Below are 12,232 nucleotides of genomic sequence, written 5' to 3'. Positions count from 1 at the left end.
AGTACAAAAATGTCTTTTTGATTGGAGTGTACATACTGAAACTAATCACACAGGGGCTAAGCTCTCAAACATGCTAGAGGGCGTGACGGAAACAGAAAGGTAGTCAACCAAAAAGTGAACACCTACAAAGTGAGAAACCAGAGTGCAAAAGGGTTTTTTTTTAAAAAAAAAAAAAAAAAAGGGGGGGGGGGGAAGGCAATCAAACCCCAAAACACACCAAAAAAACCCCCAAACCACCACACCCCACCATTTATACCATAGTAACAAAGCATGAAAATCAGAAACGCTTCCAAATTCAGCACTAAATTGAGTAAGAAAGAAACCTAAACAGCAACAAAACTGCTTTTTCTTAGCACTGTAGCTCAGTCCAGCTCCAGGCTCCACCCGGTAATATACTCACCACATTTGCTTTCACATGGAGCAGACAGAAATTTTACACTCTTTAAAAAACCCCTCAGATATACACTACTTCAGCCATGGTAGTATCCCCAGTGTTTCCTAGATCCGCTCTAAGTATTTAGGCCACATATTGAAGAGAGAAAGGGAAGGGAAGGCTGATTTTTTTTTTAAAATCAAATATAACCCACATGTAATATTTAAAAATCAAGACTTAAAGCAGGCATCATTTAATGTATTTTAATAGCAAACTTACAGGAACAGCACAGAAGACAGACAACATTAAAAACATGTACTTGCATGTAGGACAACTCAGTTAGAAAAGTATAGTGAATGGATGGAATCTACTGTATGATAAAAATGCTACAAACACCATTTAGTTGCCATTGATAAGAAATTTACTTGTTTAAAAAAATCCAAATGCTGGCATTGTCCAGAAAAATTTGACAGGTTTATTTATAATTTTTCTTATAAAGTTGAATTGTTGAAACTTGTTCACCGAAACATTTTTTTTTGACCGCATTGATGTTTTATGCCCCCTTGTTTATATTAAAAATCCACACACAAATGAAAATGGAAAAAAACTTGCCAATACCCAATTCTGTCCCCTATTTTTCCATTTGCAACCATATACTTAGGTACCTTTTAACCCCATGGAAAAAATATCTAACGTTCATTACTACCAATAACAGGAAGAAGATTTTGCTTCGAGAATGACAAACCCATCATAGTGAAGTTTAGGCACGCTCTCCACGTATGCGGCGTGCTAGCTGGATATCTTTTGGCATGATTGTGACACGTTTGGCATGGATAGCACACAGGTTGGTATCTTCAAACAGGCCAACCAAGTAGGCTTCACTTGCCTCCTATTGTAGGAGAAAAGAGTTAAGAACACTGTCACTCTCTAAGCACTAGGAAAAAATAATAATAATTCCAAGTACAATGTAACATGGCATTAAGTTTAGGCTTCTACCTTTAACGCTCACAAACACCAAAAATTTTAGATTCTCAAAAAATAAAAACCACCGTTTTCTTACAAACCACCAAATAATATTCTATGTCAAAGTTGCGTACCACTGCCACTTAGTGAAGACATCCTCCAGAACACAACTGAAGGAATATTCCTAAAGGGATTCTCACAAGATAAGGGGTTATCTTATCAAAATGTTAGTTTGTTTAGGAACTTCTCTTTTTAAAGGTGGGTTACACTATCCGAGTGACTTGTCTGCTGCCTCTTCCACAGTAGGAGCTATTGAGCGTCAGGTGAAATTGGCAGGTGCTAGGGAAGAGAAGAGCAGGTATTCCTTCATAGCACACAGTTCAGGCACACAGCTCCTTGCCATAGGATGCTGAAGAGCTGACTTAATTCAAAAGTCAAAAATTAGCAGAAAAAAAAAAAAGTACTGAGAATTATTAGATGTAAGACGACACCACCTTTGACTCAGGAACAACTTGAATCGCCAAAAACGGGACAGCAGCCTGAGAATTACCATCGGATGCTTGTCCTATTCCTATACTTTCTTCCTGCCCAAGCACACCATGACTATTTGGGGCACACACCACAGCCCTCCCGATCACAGAAGGTTCTCATCTCACACCTGTGAGAATTACAGGGTCAGCATTTGAGAGTGCAAAGGAAGAGCCCTATCCTGGGAAAGCTACAACCCTGACCACAGTGTTGTCTGTTACTGAACCACCACAGACAGGATTCTGGGTTAGAAACGTGCTCTGTTGGACCCGATTATGCTTCTGGGTCACATTAAGTCAGCTGCTATTAAGACCAGCACAGCAACGGTAACCATTTACATATTTTTGAGTTGATACAGAATTCTAACACCTAACAATCTCCTGGGAAGCGTCTCAGCATGCCAACACCAGACCAGCATGCAGACCAGGACACAGCACATGCTTGGGGTGAGAAGGCAGGAATAATGGGGCTCACTTAGAGAAAGGAGGCTGAGGTCCCCCTTTGTAGAATATATGCAAGACAACAGCTTTGTGTGAACCACTTCATTACCAGGAACTGCTAAAATCAACTTACTAGGTTCAAAGTTTCTGCTTAAAAACACAGATTATCTAATATGAAGAAAGAAAAATATTTACTACATCAGATGAGGACTGTAGTATTAGTAGTATTGTATGCGGTAGGATATGGGTACCGTAAGTTCCCTTAACACAGTTTTGCTAAATCACTACATGAGTTAAGACACATGACCAAATACGCCACGCTGGCACAAACAACACAGTACTAAAGGAGTTAAAAGTTGGTTGTTTTGGTTTGGGTTTTGTCTTTCCCCCCCCCCCCCCCCCCCAAATATGTAAGCAGGAAGCACTAGGAATAGTACATGAACAAGTTCTATACCAACAACTCCTTAATGCAAAACCAGGAACATTCAAACCAGCCTTCAGAAAATGTATTACCTACTGACTAAATTTTAATAAGCAGTTCCTGATAAAAGAACCACCACATTCACTCACAGCAGTGAAGACAGAACAACAACTAAATGCAAAAGCAGCAACTTTGCAAATGCATGCAGCCACCTTTTGAAGCTAAGCATGTGCTCAAGTTTATAGGATCTCATGGTAAACGTCTTGGGCCTTATCATGTGGAAGTCATTAACTAGAAAAAGACCATTTTGCCTGCATATCAGATATTCTACAATTACAGGCAGGTTCTGAAACAGTCTCTCAACAGCTAAAAAGAATAGTGAAGACCTATCTTTGATCAGGAGTGTCTTCCTGTCACGAGGAAGAAATGTTCCTATGATAAGAACAGAGTCTTGGAGGGGACCTAACTTAGATACAGGAATTTAAATCAGGAATTTGGGCCAGAAAAAACAATTGGTATTTCACCCTCAATACTTAAGATAGTTAACTAATATGTTAAAAAAAATGTGTTTAGCATTAACTATATCATACAAAGACACTTACTTCTCTAATCACGTTTAGATGTGGCTTATCAAGTCGGTTTTCTTTAAAGAGCATTTGAGGGTATCAAGACCTCCATTTGGACACACTAGAACATGCTTTACACCAGGCTTCCCTCTGCAGAGCTTGCAAAGGCAAAGCCTCTAACAAAGCTCAAGGATAGAGGAAACAGATTTATCTTAAGTGTCTTAGAAAGATGCGCTCTTTTGTCCAGTGCAACTGCCTGAGGGGTGGGGGCTATTAAAAAAACAAAACCAAAACAACAAAAAAATAAACCAAAAAAAAAAGAGCAAAACACACACCCCCCCAACACACATTTACAGACTGTGTAAGGAGCTGCTGACCTGCCGCTGCGTTACTTTAGCCTATGGTATCTATAGGGCATCACCAGGTCCACCCTGAGCAAGGGAAGGCTGAGGGAGGCATTCCCCCACATCAGCCCCTCCCAGGACGGGGCACGCCCACCGCGGCAGCCCACCAATCAGGCGGAGCTGGGGCTAACCCTAGAAACAGCCTGGCCAATGGGTGCAGGAGGCGGAGCCCTCCCCATACCTTCAGCCTTGCAGGTCTTGGGGGGCTTTTGGGGGTGCCTCGCTGTGACACCACTGACCCCTGCCTACTGACAGGCAGCCTTCCCCCGGGACCCCCCCTCCCCCGGGTCACGCTCACCTGCAAAGCGCCGATGGCAGCGCTCTGGAAGCGCAGATCTGTTTTGAAGTCCTGAGCAATTTCACGCACCAGGCGCTGGAAGGGAAGTTTGCGGATCAAAAGTTCGGTAGACTTTTGGTAGCGCCTGATTTCACGGAGAGCCACGGTACCCGGCCTTTAAAAATTAAATAGTAATTTAAAAGAAAAAAAAAATTAGTGTTGAAAACATATTCTACATCACCTTAAAAATATGGGTTCATCATCTGAACTAAACCGAGCGCCATACATGTTCCGATTTCACTAGGAGAGTCCCAGCGTTTGCAGTACAAAACCAGTTCCACTGGCAAAGGGTCACTGTTTTTCTCACCACCGGTCTGCACAAACTTCCACCGGCCTCGGCAGGGATCCCTCGGGCAGGCAGGCGAGGCCCTCCAGGCCCCAACGTCACGGGGAAGAGAAGAGGTGAGCAGCGCACGCTAGCCTGCCGACACTTAACACATCTGGGCGCAGATGTGGCAAACGGCAACGGAGCCACAGGTTAGCTGGTTCAGCTGCGCTGCAGGTGCCCTCCTAGCGATCCGCCTGACAGCAAGCACAATTTTAAGGGGAATCTGGTGGTTCTTCCCTCCTAAGACACCGCCAACATTGACAGAACTAACAGAATTTAATATTGTGTGTTATAGCAACAGCACCAAGTTAACTGGCATATTTCCTTGTGCCAGTTTTTGGTGTCAGAACGACAAATTCAGATTAACAACGTACTTTTACAGACACAAAGCCCATCCGGGAAATCAATACCACATTTATTTCTCTGGAAACTTTCTCTTTTCCTACTCCAGATTCATTACCTTTCTCCCAACAGACCTGGAGATAAAGCTTGCTATTTCTACCCTGCTTCTCGTTCACAATCCGCTTTTTCCCCACCTCTCCCAAGGAATAGCCCAAGAGCATCCTCCAAGCTGATGCACGACCATTACTGTTCTGCACCGAACTAGGACTGGAAAAACTTCCATTATTAGAGAACTGTCAAAAAGATCCGCTGCCTGTCCTAGCCTACATCCTCCCGTGCACAAACGTCTGTATTTGGGACAGCCTTCGGGGAGGCCCCGCGCGTCCGTGGGCATGCCGCGCCCTCTCGCGGCAGATCACCCTCCCTGCACGGTCACCGGCGCCGGAACAAGCGCCGAGGACGGATCAAACCCTACAAGTAAATTAAAGATACGCCGGTAACAATAAACTTCGCGGCGGCACAACCCTCCTGCGGCATCTAAATAACCAGAAGTTAAAAAAAAAAAACAAACAAAACAACAAAAAAAGAAATAAAAAAATCTCAAAGCCGCCTTCACCGTAGCAGGGGTGTTTAAAAAAAAAAAAAAAAAAAAAAAATCAAGGCACCGGTACCGAAACGCCTGGAAAGGGGCTAATGGTAAATACCGGGTCGATGCCCGCGCTGGACACTGATGGGTTCTGGCGGCAGGCGGGGGGACCCGCGCCCCGCCGCGGTGCCGGCGGGCTGCCCCGGAGAAGCGCCCCCCGCCTCCCCCGGCGACCCGCCCCGCCCTCGCCGGTCCCGCGGGAGAGGGAGGGGGGAGTTTGGGGGGGGGGGGGGGGTGCGCCCGGTGCCGGCCCGGCGCCGCCTCTGCGCGGCGCTGCGTTACCTGTAGCGGTGCGGCTTCTTCACCCCGCCAGTAGAGGGCGCGCTCTTGCGGGCGGCTTTGGTGGCGAGCTGCTTGCGGGGCGCCTTGCCGCCGGTGGACTTGCGGGCGGTCTGCTTGGTGCGGGCCATGCTCCTGCCGACGTCGCTGCCTTACACCTGCCGGAGGAGGGGGGGGAAGAGAGAGAGGAGGGCCGGCCGCCCCGCTCAGCGCACGCCCCGCCGGTACCTGCCCCCCAGCGGGCGGGCGGCCCCCCCACCCCCGGCCCACCGCCCTGCGCAAGGCGTCCCTGCCCGCGGCCGCTGAACGGAGGGGCGAGCCGTTAGCCCCGCGGCTGACTAACGTCTCCGTTCGCCGAAGGGGGGGGGGGGGAAGGAGAGAGAAGAAAAAAAAATTAAAACGCCCGCCGATCGCGAAATATTAAATACGGGGGGTGGGGGGGGTGGGGGGGTGTTTTGCCCATGAGTTCAATAGCGAGGCGGCGGCGCCTGAAGCCGAACGAGTCGCCCGCCAGCGAGCGCGACGAGGCGGCTGTCGCCTCCTCCCGCCGGCCGCCCATCACCTGCGAAGTGTTTGCGAACGCCGCCCGGCAAAGATCGGGGGGCTGGCACCCGAGCCCGGCGAAAGCCTCCTCCGGAACGGCGGAGCGGGCGAAAGCGGAGAAGCAGCCCCCGCCAGCCCTCTGCCGGGTTGCCCGGCCCTCGCCGCCGCCCGCCCGCGCTCCCCCAAGCCGCCAGCAGCCGCCGGCAAACCGGCATTTATCGCGCAAAAAGGGTCCGAATAAAGTACGAGAAAGCAACAAACTTTTTTATTTTGGGGGGGTGGGTGTTTTTTGGGTGCCGTCTTTCTCTTTCTGTGTAAGTGCTTCCCCAAAGCCGCCTCGCTCCCAAGCGCCTCTCACAGGCAAACTCATCTCCCAGACCCAGAACAAAATGGAAACAATCACGAAATGCAGCCCTAGTCCTTTTGCAAAGGAGGAAAAAATAAATTGTAAAAAATAACGCCAAAAAAAATCGCAAGGAACTCCAAACCATGTGGGTGCAGATGAAGGGGGAAGCAGCGGAAAAGTTTGCAGTCGAAAACCAAAAAATTGCGTTCGGTTTGGGTCGTTCCTTCGCCGAATTTCTTTCCCTTTTTATTGTTTTTTATGCAATAGGAAAAAAAATATGGTCGGTGACCAGAGAAAAGAGACAAGATGGTGAAGCTGAGCAACAACTGTGGGGAACAGGGGAAGGAAGGCAGGAGAGTTACCCTGGGCTGCCGAGCGGCTCCTCTTTGCGGCCGCTTCCCAGCCCCGATCCGGGGGATGCCGGGCTGAGGAGGCAGCTAAGGGGCTGGGGAGGCTGCTGGGGGCGGTTTGGAGCGGGGGCGAGGGGAACAGAGGGGGGCAACCACCGCGCGAAGAGGGGCCGGGGGTACCGGCGGAGGGAGCCGCTCCGGCTTGCGCCGGGAAGGCGGCGCAGGGAAGGGGACCCGGGGCTGCCGCCGTCTCCCGAGCCCCCCAAAAGTTTGTGGGGAGGGTCGGTGGAGGGCTGCGGGGCGCCTGCGGGGGGTGGCGGGGCGCGGGGGGCGGCGGGCGCGGCGCCAGACTTACCCCGTCCGCTGGGCGAGCGCGGCTGCCGTGCGGGAGGGAGGGCGGGCGGGCGAGAGGGAGGGAGGGCACGAGGAGGAGCCGGAGCTGGAGCTGCTGCTGCTGCTGGCGGCGGCTCGGAGCACAATTGAAAGATGGCTGACTCGGGAGGGCCGGCCCCCCGCTCGGCCCCGCCCCCAGCCGCTGCGCCCCGCCCCTGCCCCGCCCACCCGCCAATGGAGCACAATGGAGGGAAGGCGCGGCCCCGCCCGCGGCCCCGCCCCCTCCCTCGGCGCCGTGTGTACAAACACAAAAGACACGCCGCGCGCGCGAGGGGGATTCCCTGCCCCCCCCGCCCTCACACGCACCCACCCCCCCACCGGCGGGCCGGGGGCGCGCGAGGCCACGGTGGGGCCAACGGCTGCTCCAACGCACGGGCGGGGAGCGGAGCGGGGCGGGCGGCCTCCGCCCCCACCGGAGCCCGGCACCCCGGGCCGGCAGGCCCCCAGCCGCCGGGTGGGTGGCAAGGACCCAGGAAAGGATCCCCGGGGAAGCAGGGCAGGGGGCCGCAGCAGCCGGCCGGGCACGGGCCAGCGCCGCAGAGCGAGCTAGCTCTAGCTCTTACCCCCGCCAAAGTACAGGGCACCATGTCACCCCCCAGCAGTCCCTGTCTTACCGGTTTGGGGTGGGTCTTTTTGGTTTTGGGGTTTGTTTGGGGTTTATTTTACACTGAAGCAATGCCAAAATTCTCGCTGTAAGCAGGCCCGTCAGAGCTAAGGTGGTGAGGATCTGCCCTGGAAGTGCTCTTTTCCTCGTTCAGAGGGGTCCGCTGGGGTCACCTCTGACTCGGACACAAACTGCTGGCACAACGGGTCATAAGGAAAATCTGAGGTTTGGGAAGGAAGAGGAGTCCCATTCCCTGTGTCAGTGCTGTCAGACTATTCCAAGTTTGAAATGAAGCTGTTAGAAAAGTGACTGCAAGTTTAGCACTGTCATCGCCAACAGATCCCATCCGGTTGTATGAGCTGCCATGTTGTTTAACAAGAAAATTCACTCTTACTTTATTTTCTGTTAACGTCAGAAACAAAATACCCTAGGGGAAAGTAGCCTCTACTCTAATATGACTGAGCAGTCACTTGCAATTTTGTTAACCACATTTCAACTAGAGAGTCAAATTCTGTACTCAGGCAAACTGGTGCCACCATCTTGACTGCCATTTATAGGAGGCAGACTCCTATATACTTCTTATATACTCCTCCTATAAGAAGAAGCTGTATTTGATTTGCAAAACCTTTATTATGGATGATGATGATGCAATGCAGTTCTGTGCAGAAACATACAAGCTACCTCCAGCAGTAGAAGCAGTTTACCCATGTGAGCAGAGCAATTCGTTTGGGCCTAATCAAACCTGATGAGGAAAAGAGTGTTATCTTGGGCAGAACACCCTGCTAAAATAGATATGGATTGCTTTGGTACTCAAATAAACACAACGGGCCGCACTACACAGGCTGGTGTAGCCACACACCAGACATAAACTCACTGTAGGGTTAGAGCTGTATGAGAGGCGACTGTCGGAAAAAGAAGCTACAAAGGATTTTAGTTAGAGAAGAATTAGTGGAGTAATTTATCAATTGACATTATTTTACGAGAGCAGCAGCACCTTAGTGGACCGGCAGAAAGTACTCAAAGCCGTACAGTGTTATACAATGGAGTATTTGCAGACTCTGTAAACTCTACAAGCCAGGCACCGAAACTGGCACCAACTCCTCACGTAACACACACCCCCCGTAACGAGCTGCTGGACAAATTGAAAGCCGGCAGCACTAGTTCCCAGCTGCAGGAAGCTGCCCAGAGAGTCATCGTTCGGATTGCCGCCATCAGCTCTGGCTCTGAGCAGGCTCGGCCGCGCGGAGGAAGCAGCCGTGCTTCCACCGCTCCACGGTCACCCCCCACATCCTCCTCCCGCAGCCAGGAGCCGGCCCCGCCGCGCTCACCCGCTGCGGCCCTCCCTGGCTCCCCCGGCGGGGCCCGAGCCCTGAGGCGCCCTGCGGCAACCTGGGGGAGAGCAGAGCCGGGCTCCGCCCGCCCCGCCGCCCGCGACGCTGACACTGACACGCGCGGGTGGCACCCACCCGTGCCCGGCTCGAGTGCCCGGCTCGAGCGCCCGGCTTGCTGGCGCGACGCCCTCTGCCGCTGGCCCCGGGCCCGGCCGCAGCCATTGGCCGGAGCGTCCCGGAATTCCATGACGTGTAGCGGGGGCGGGGCGCGGGGCGGGGCGAGGCGGCTGTCCCGGCCCCGGTGCTGCCCGCTCGGGCCACCTCCCGCGGCGGAGAGCGAGTCCAGCCCGGCCGAAAGTGCTTTCCCCCAGGAAACTGGGGCCGAGCAAGTCTGTCTCTTGCGTCTAGGACTCCACCGCCGCTGCCTGCTCTACCGCTAGTAGTTCCGCCCGATTTAAAATGCTTAAGAAATACCGCAGGCAGGATTGAGGCGTTAACAGCCTGCACGAGACCAACAAAAAGCCCAGATAAGGCAAAACTATTCCAGTATTATCCACTTTTGCACCCTCCTTTCATCCTTTCCTGATTAACGCCATTAAAAACCTGCTTTTCCAGGGCTATGGGAAGAGGTCCAGCTCCGGGGCAGCCCTCTAAGCTTTACCACGCTGGACCACAAATGCTATTTCCGTGCCAATAGGGCGCTGGAGAAAGAGCTGGCCCAACACTGCAAGGACTCCCAACATTCTTCTTTCACCAGCAGCACTGATAAGCCCTCGCTCCTCCTTCCCGGAAGCCTTCATCTCTGCAGACCGCAGGGATCTTCCACCCTTCAGCCTCTGTAAGCGGCCATGCAGAAATCTAACCTAATGAGATTCCACCGGTTTAACCGACGACAACATGCCAAGGACAACCGCAGTACTTCATCCTCACCCGGCGTGACCACTGCCACCGCCACTGCGAACGTGTCCAGATTGCTACAGGAAATAAGATTAGGATGGAAAACAGCTGGTCTGGATCAGAGCCAAAGACGACTCAAACTATACCGGACAGAAAACAGGAACATTCAAATCAGAAGTTGTCTGAGACATTTCTAGCACAGCCCTCATCCAGCAAAGAGAGGCAGACTTCCACAGCCCATACTCATTTTGGCTGTCCGAGTAGCATGCATTTTCCAAAATATTCTCTTTCACCTTCACCTTGTTGGGAAACTCTCATCTCACCCAGAAGATTCTGGGCAGAGGAAGGCAGGCATTTTTCGTATCTGGCTGGATTAGTTGCAACTCACCGCATCAAGGTGAAAATAGAGTTTCAAAGTTGTTACTGAAAAAAAACCAACACTTGCTGCTTTGGAGCAAAGACTTCAAAAGCTCAAGTCCTTCAAATAGCTCCTAGTCAGCTTCACGTGCCAGGACAACACACTAGACCCGTGGCCAAAGAGCTAACAGATCAACCCCCGTAACATCGCAGACTGCACAAGGACCCGCAAACAACTGCAGCAGCCTCTTCCCTTTGCAACAGCACAGATTACAAGCCCCGGGACAAAACCCAGCAGAGCAGATGAAGCATGCCTTTTTGAGGTTGTCTGGACAAAGGAGAGTGAGTCTCCCAGTATCATTGTTTTTAAGCAACATTGCGGGTATCTTTCAGAAACATTTGAAAAAGGCTTTCCACTGTTTTAAAAGACATTCACAGTTTGCTTTACCTAACTCCAAATTGTCTCTGATCAAAGAAGAAATATTTCTCTCCTATCCCCCCCCAAAAGCACATGCTAAAAAGCCAAATGACTTAGTCTAGTTCCAACTCAACAAACAGAGAAAGGTCCCCTACTATTACACAGGGGAAGTTGGGGTGGTTATTAATTTTATGCAAAAAGCTACACAGATATTTCAGTGAGGGAAGGCCTATAAAAGACTAGCTTTATTTATCTACAACACTCACTCTACCGCTACTTCCAGTATCTCCCCAATTCTCCCCTCCTGTTCTCCCCTCCTGTTTGCCTTCAGATCCATCTCCTCCCACTTACCGAACGGCCTCCAACCACCCTTTGCACTCAAGCTCTGCATCCTCACTCCAATTCCCTGTCCCAGCTCCCAGCCTGCCAGCCATTTTATGATTTCATATTCCCCCCACACCCTCCTCGATTCACTGTATTTGCTCAGGCAGTTTCACTTTTAGCCACCTTGCTCCTTCACCCTATCTCCATCTTTTATCCTCTTGATTTTCATGCCAAACTGCTCCCACCTTTCCCTAGTTTTTCAGCCAGCCCCAGTCCCATGCCTAGCGTGTTTCCTTCTGCAGCTCCCAGGCTGGGCAGCCTTTCCTAGCCAATTCCAGTCTCCATCCTCATCAGTCCAGTCCAGTGTTGCTTTGTCCTCACTGCAGTCCTGGTTAGCCTGCCACTCAGTTTCTGGCTGCAGTTGCTATAGAGTTACAACTCCTCCTGGAAATTGAAGAAAAATTTCAGTACAAAATGCTCACAAACTACCTTCCTCTTAAGATGTATTTTGGCAGAATTAAAACATCTGTAACCTTAACTTTGTATTAACGGTACATTTTGGTGCGGATTTAAATGTATTCCTAAATAATCACCTACATAAAAGATGAAAATACACTATTTCCAGTGGTTTTACTAGGATGTTACTAGGGGTAGGATCATTGTCACGAAGAAAAGTACAAGTCATTTAAAACCTCAAAATTATTTACAATAATTTTGTCTCTGTGAAAATAGTTTTCTATAATTATCTGTCTTGAAGTTTTCTACGTCATGAATTTGTACACCACTGAAGTTACAGCATTGTAATAACAGCCGTTGCAAAGCACAGCTCTTCGATATGCTGGATTGCCTATTACAAATGATAGATATGTGCACTGTGGGGTGTATTATTTATACTCTCTGTCAATATACAAGCAAAAAATACACTGACCAAAACTAGCAGTTATATAGTACACTCACCTTTAGAGATTGGCACCTACTGGAAATACAGATAAGAGGTTGTGTAATAGTAGTAGACACCGCTGTTTCTTCCCTTTCATCTGTT

General features: G+C 50.6%; 1 protein-coding gene across 1 annotated transcript; it reads right to left on the bottom strand.

Annotated features, from left to right (window-relative positions):
• Positions 1-623: 623 nt before the first annotated feature.
• H3-3A (H3.3 histone A) lies at positions 624-5,911 on the bottom strand. Its single transcript, XM_081998482.1, has 3 exons — positions 5,631-5,911; positions 3,994-4,147; positions 624-1,262 (listed from the first exon to the last, which is right to left on the bottom strand). The coding sequence occupies exons 1-3, from the start codon at positions 5,756-5,758 to the stop codon at positions 1,134-1,136; spliced, it is 411 nt and encodes a 136-aa protein (XP_081854608.1). The 5' UTR covers positions 5,759-5,911; the 3' UTR covers positions 624-1,133.
• Between the last annotated feature and the right edge of the window lie 6,321 nt (positions 5,912-12,232).

This window comes from Phaethon aethereus (genome assembly GCF_964289735.1).
Source record: "Phaethon aethereus genome assembly, chromosome: 3".
In the NCBI taxonomy this organism is placed as follows: domain Eukaryota; kingdom Metazoa; phylum Chordata; class Aves; order Phaethontiformes; family Phaethontidae; genus Phaethon; species Phaethon aethereus.
The sequence above is the reverse complement of the archived record's forward strand: the minus strand, read 5'-3'. Positions and strand labels throughout refer to the sequence as shown.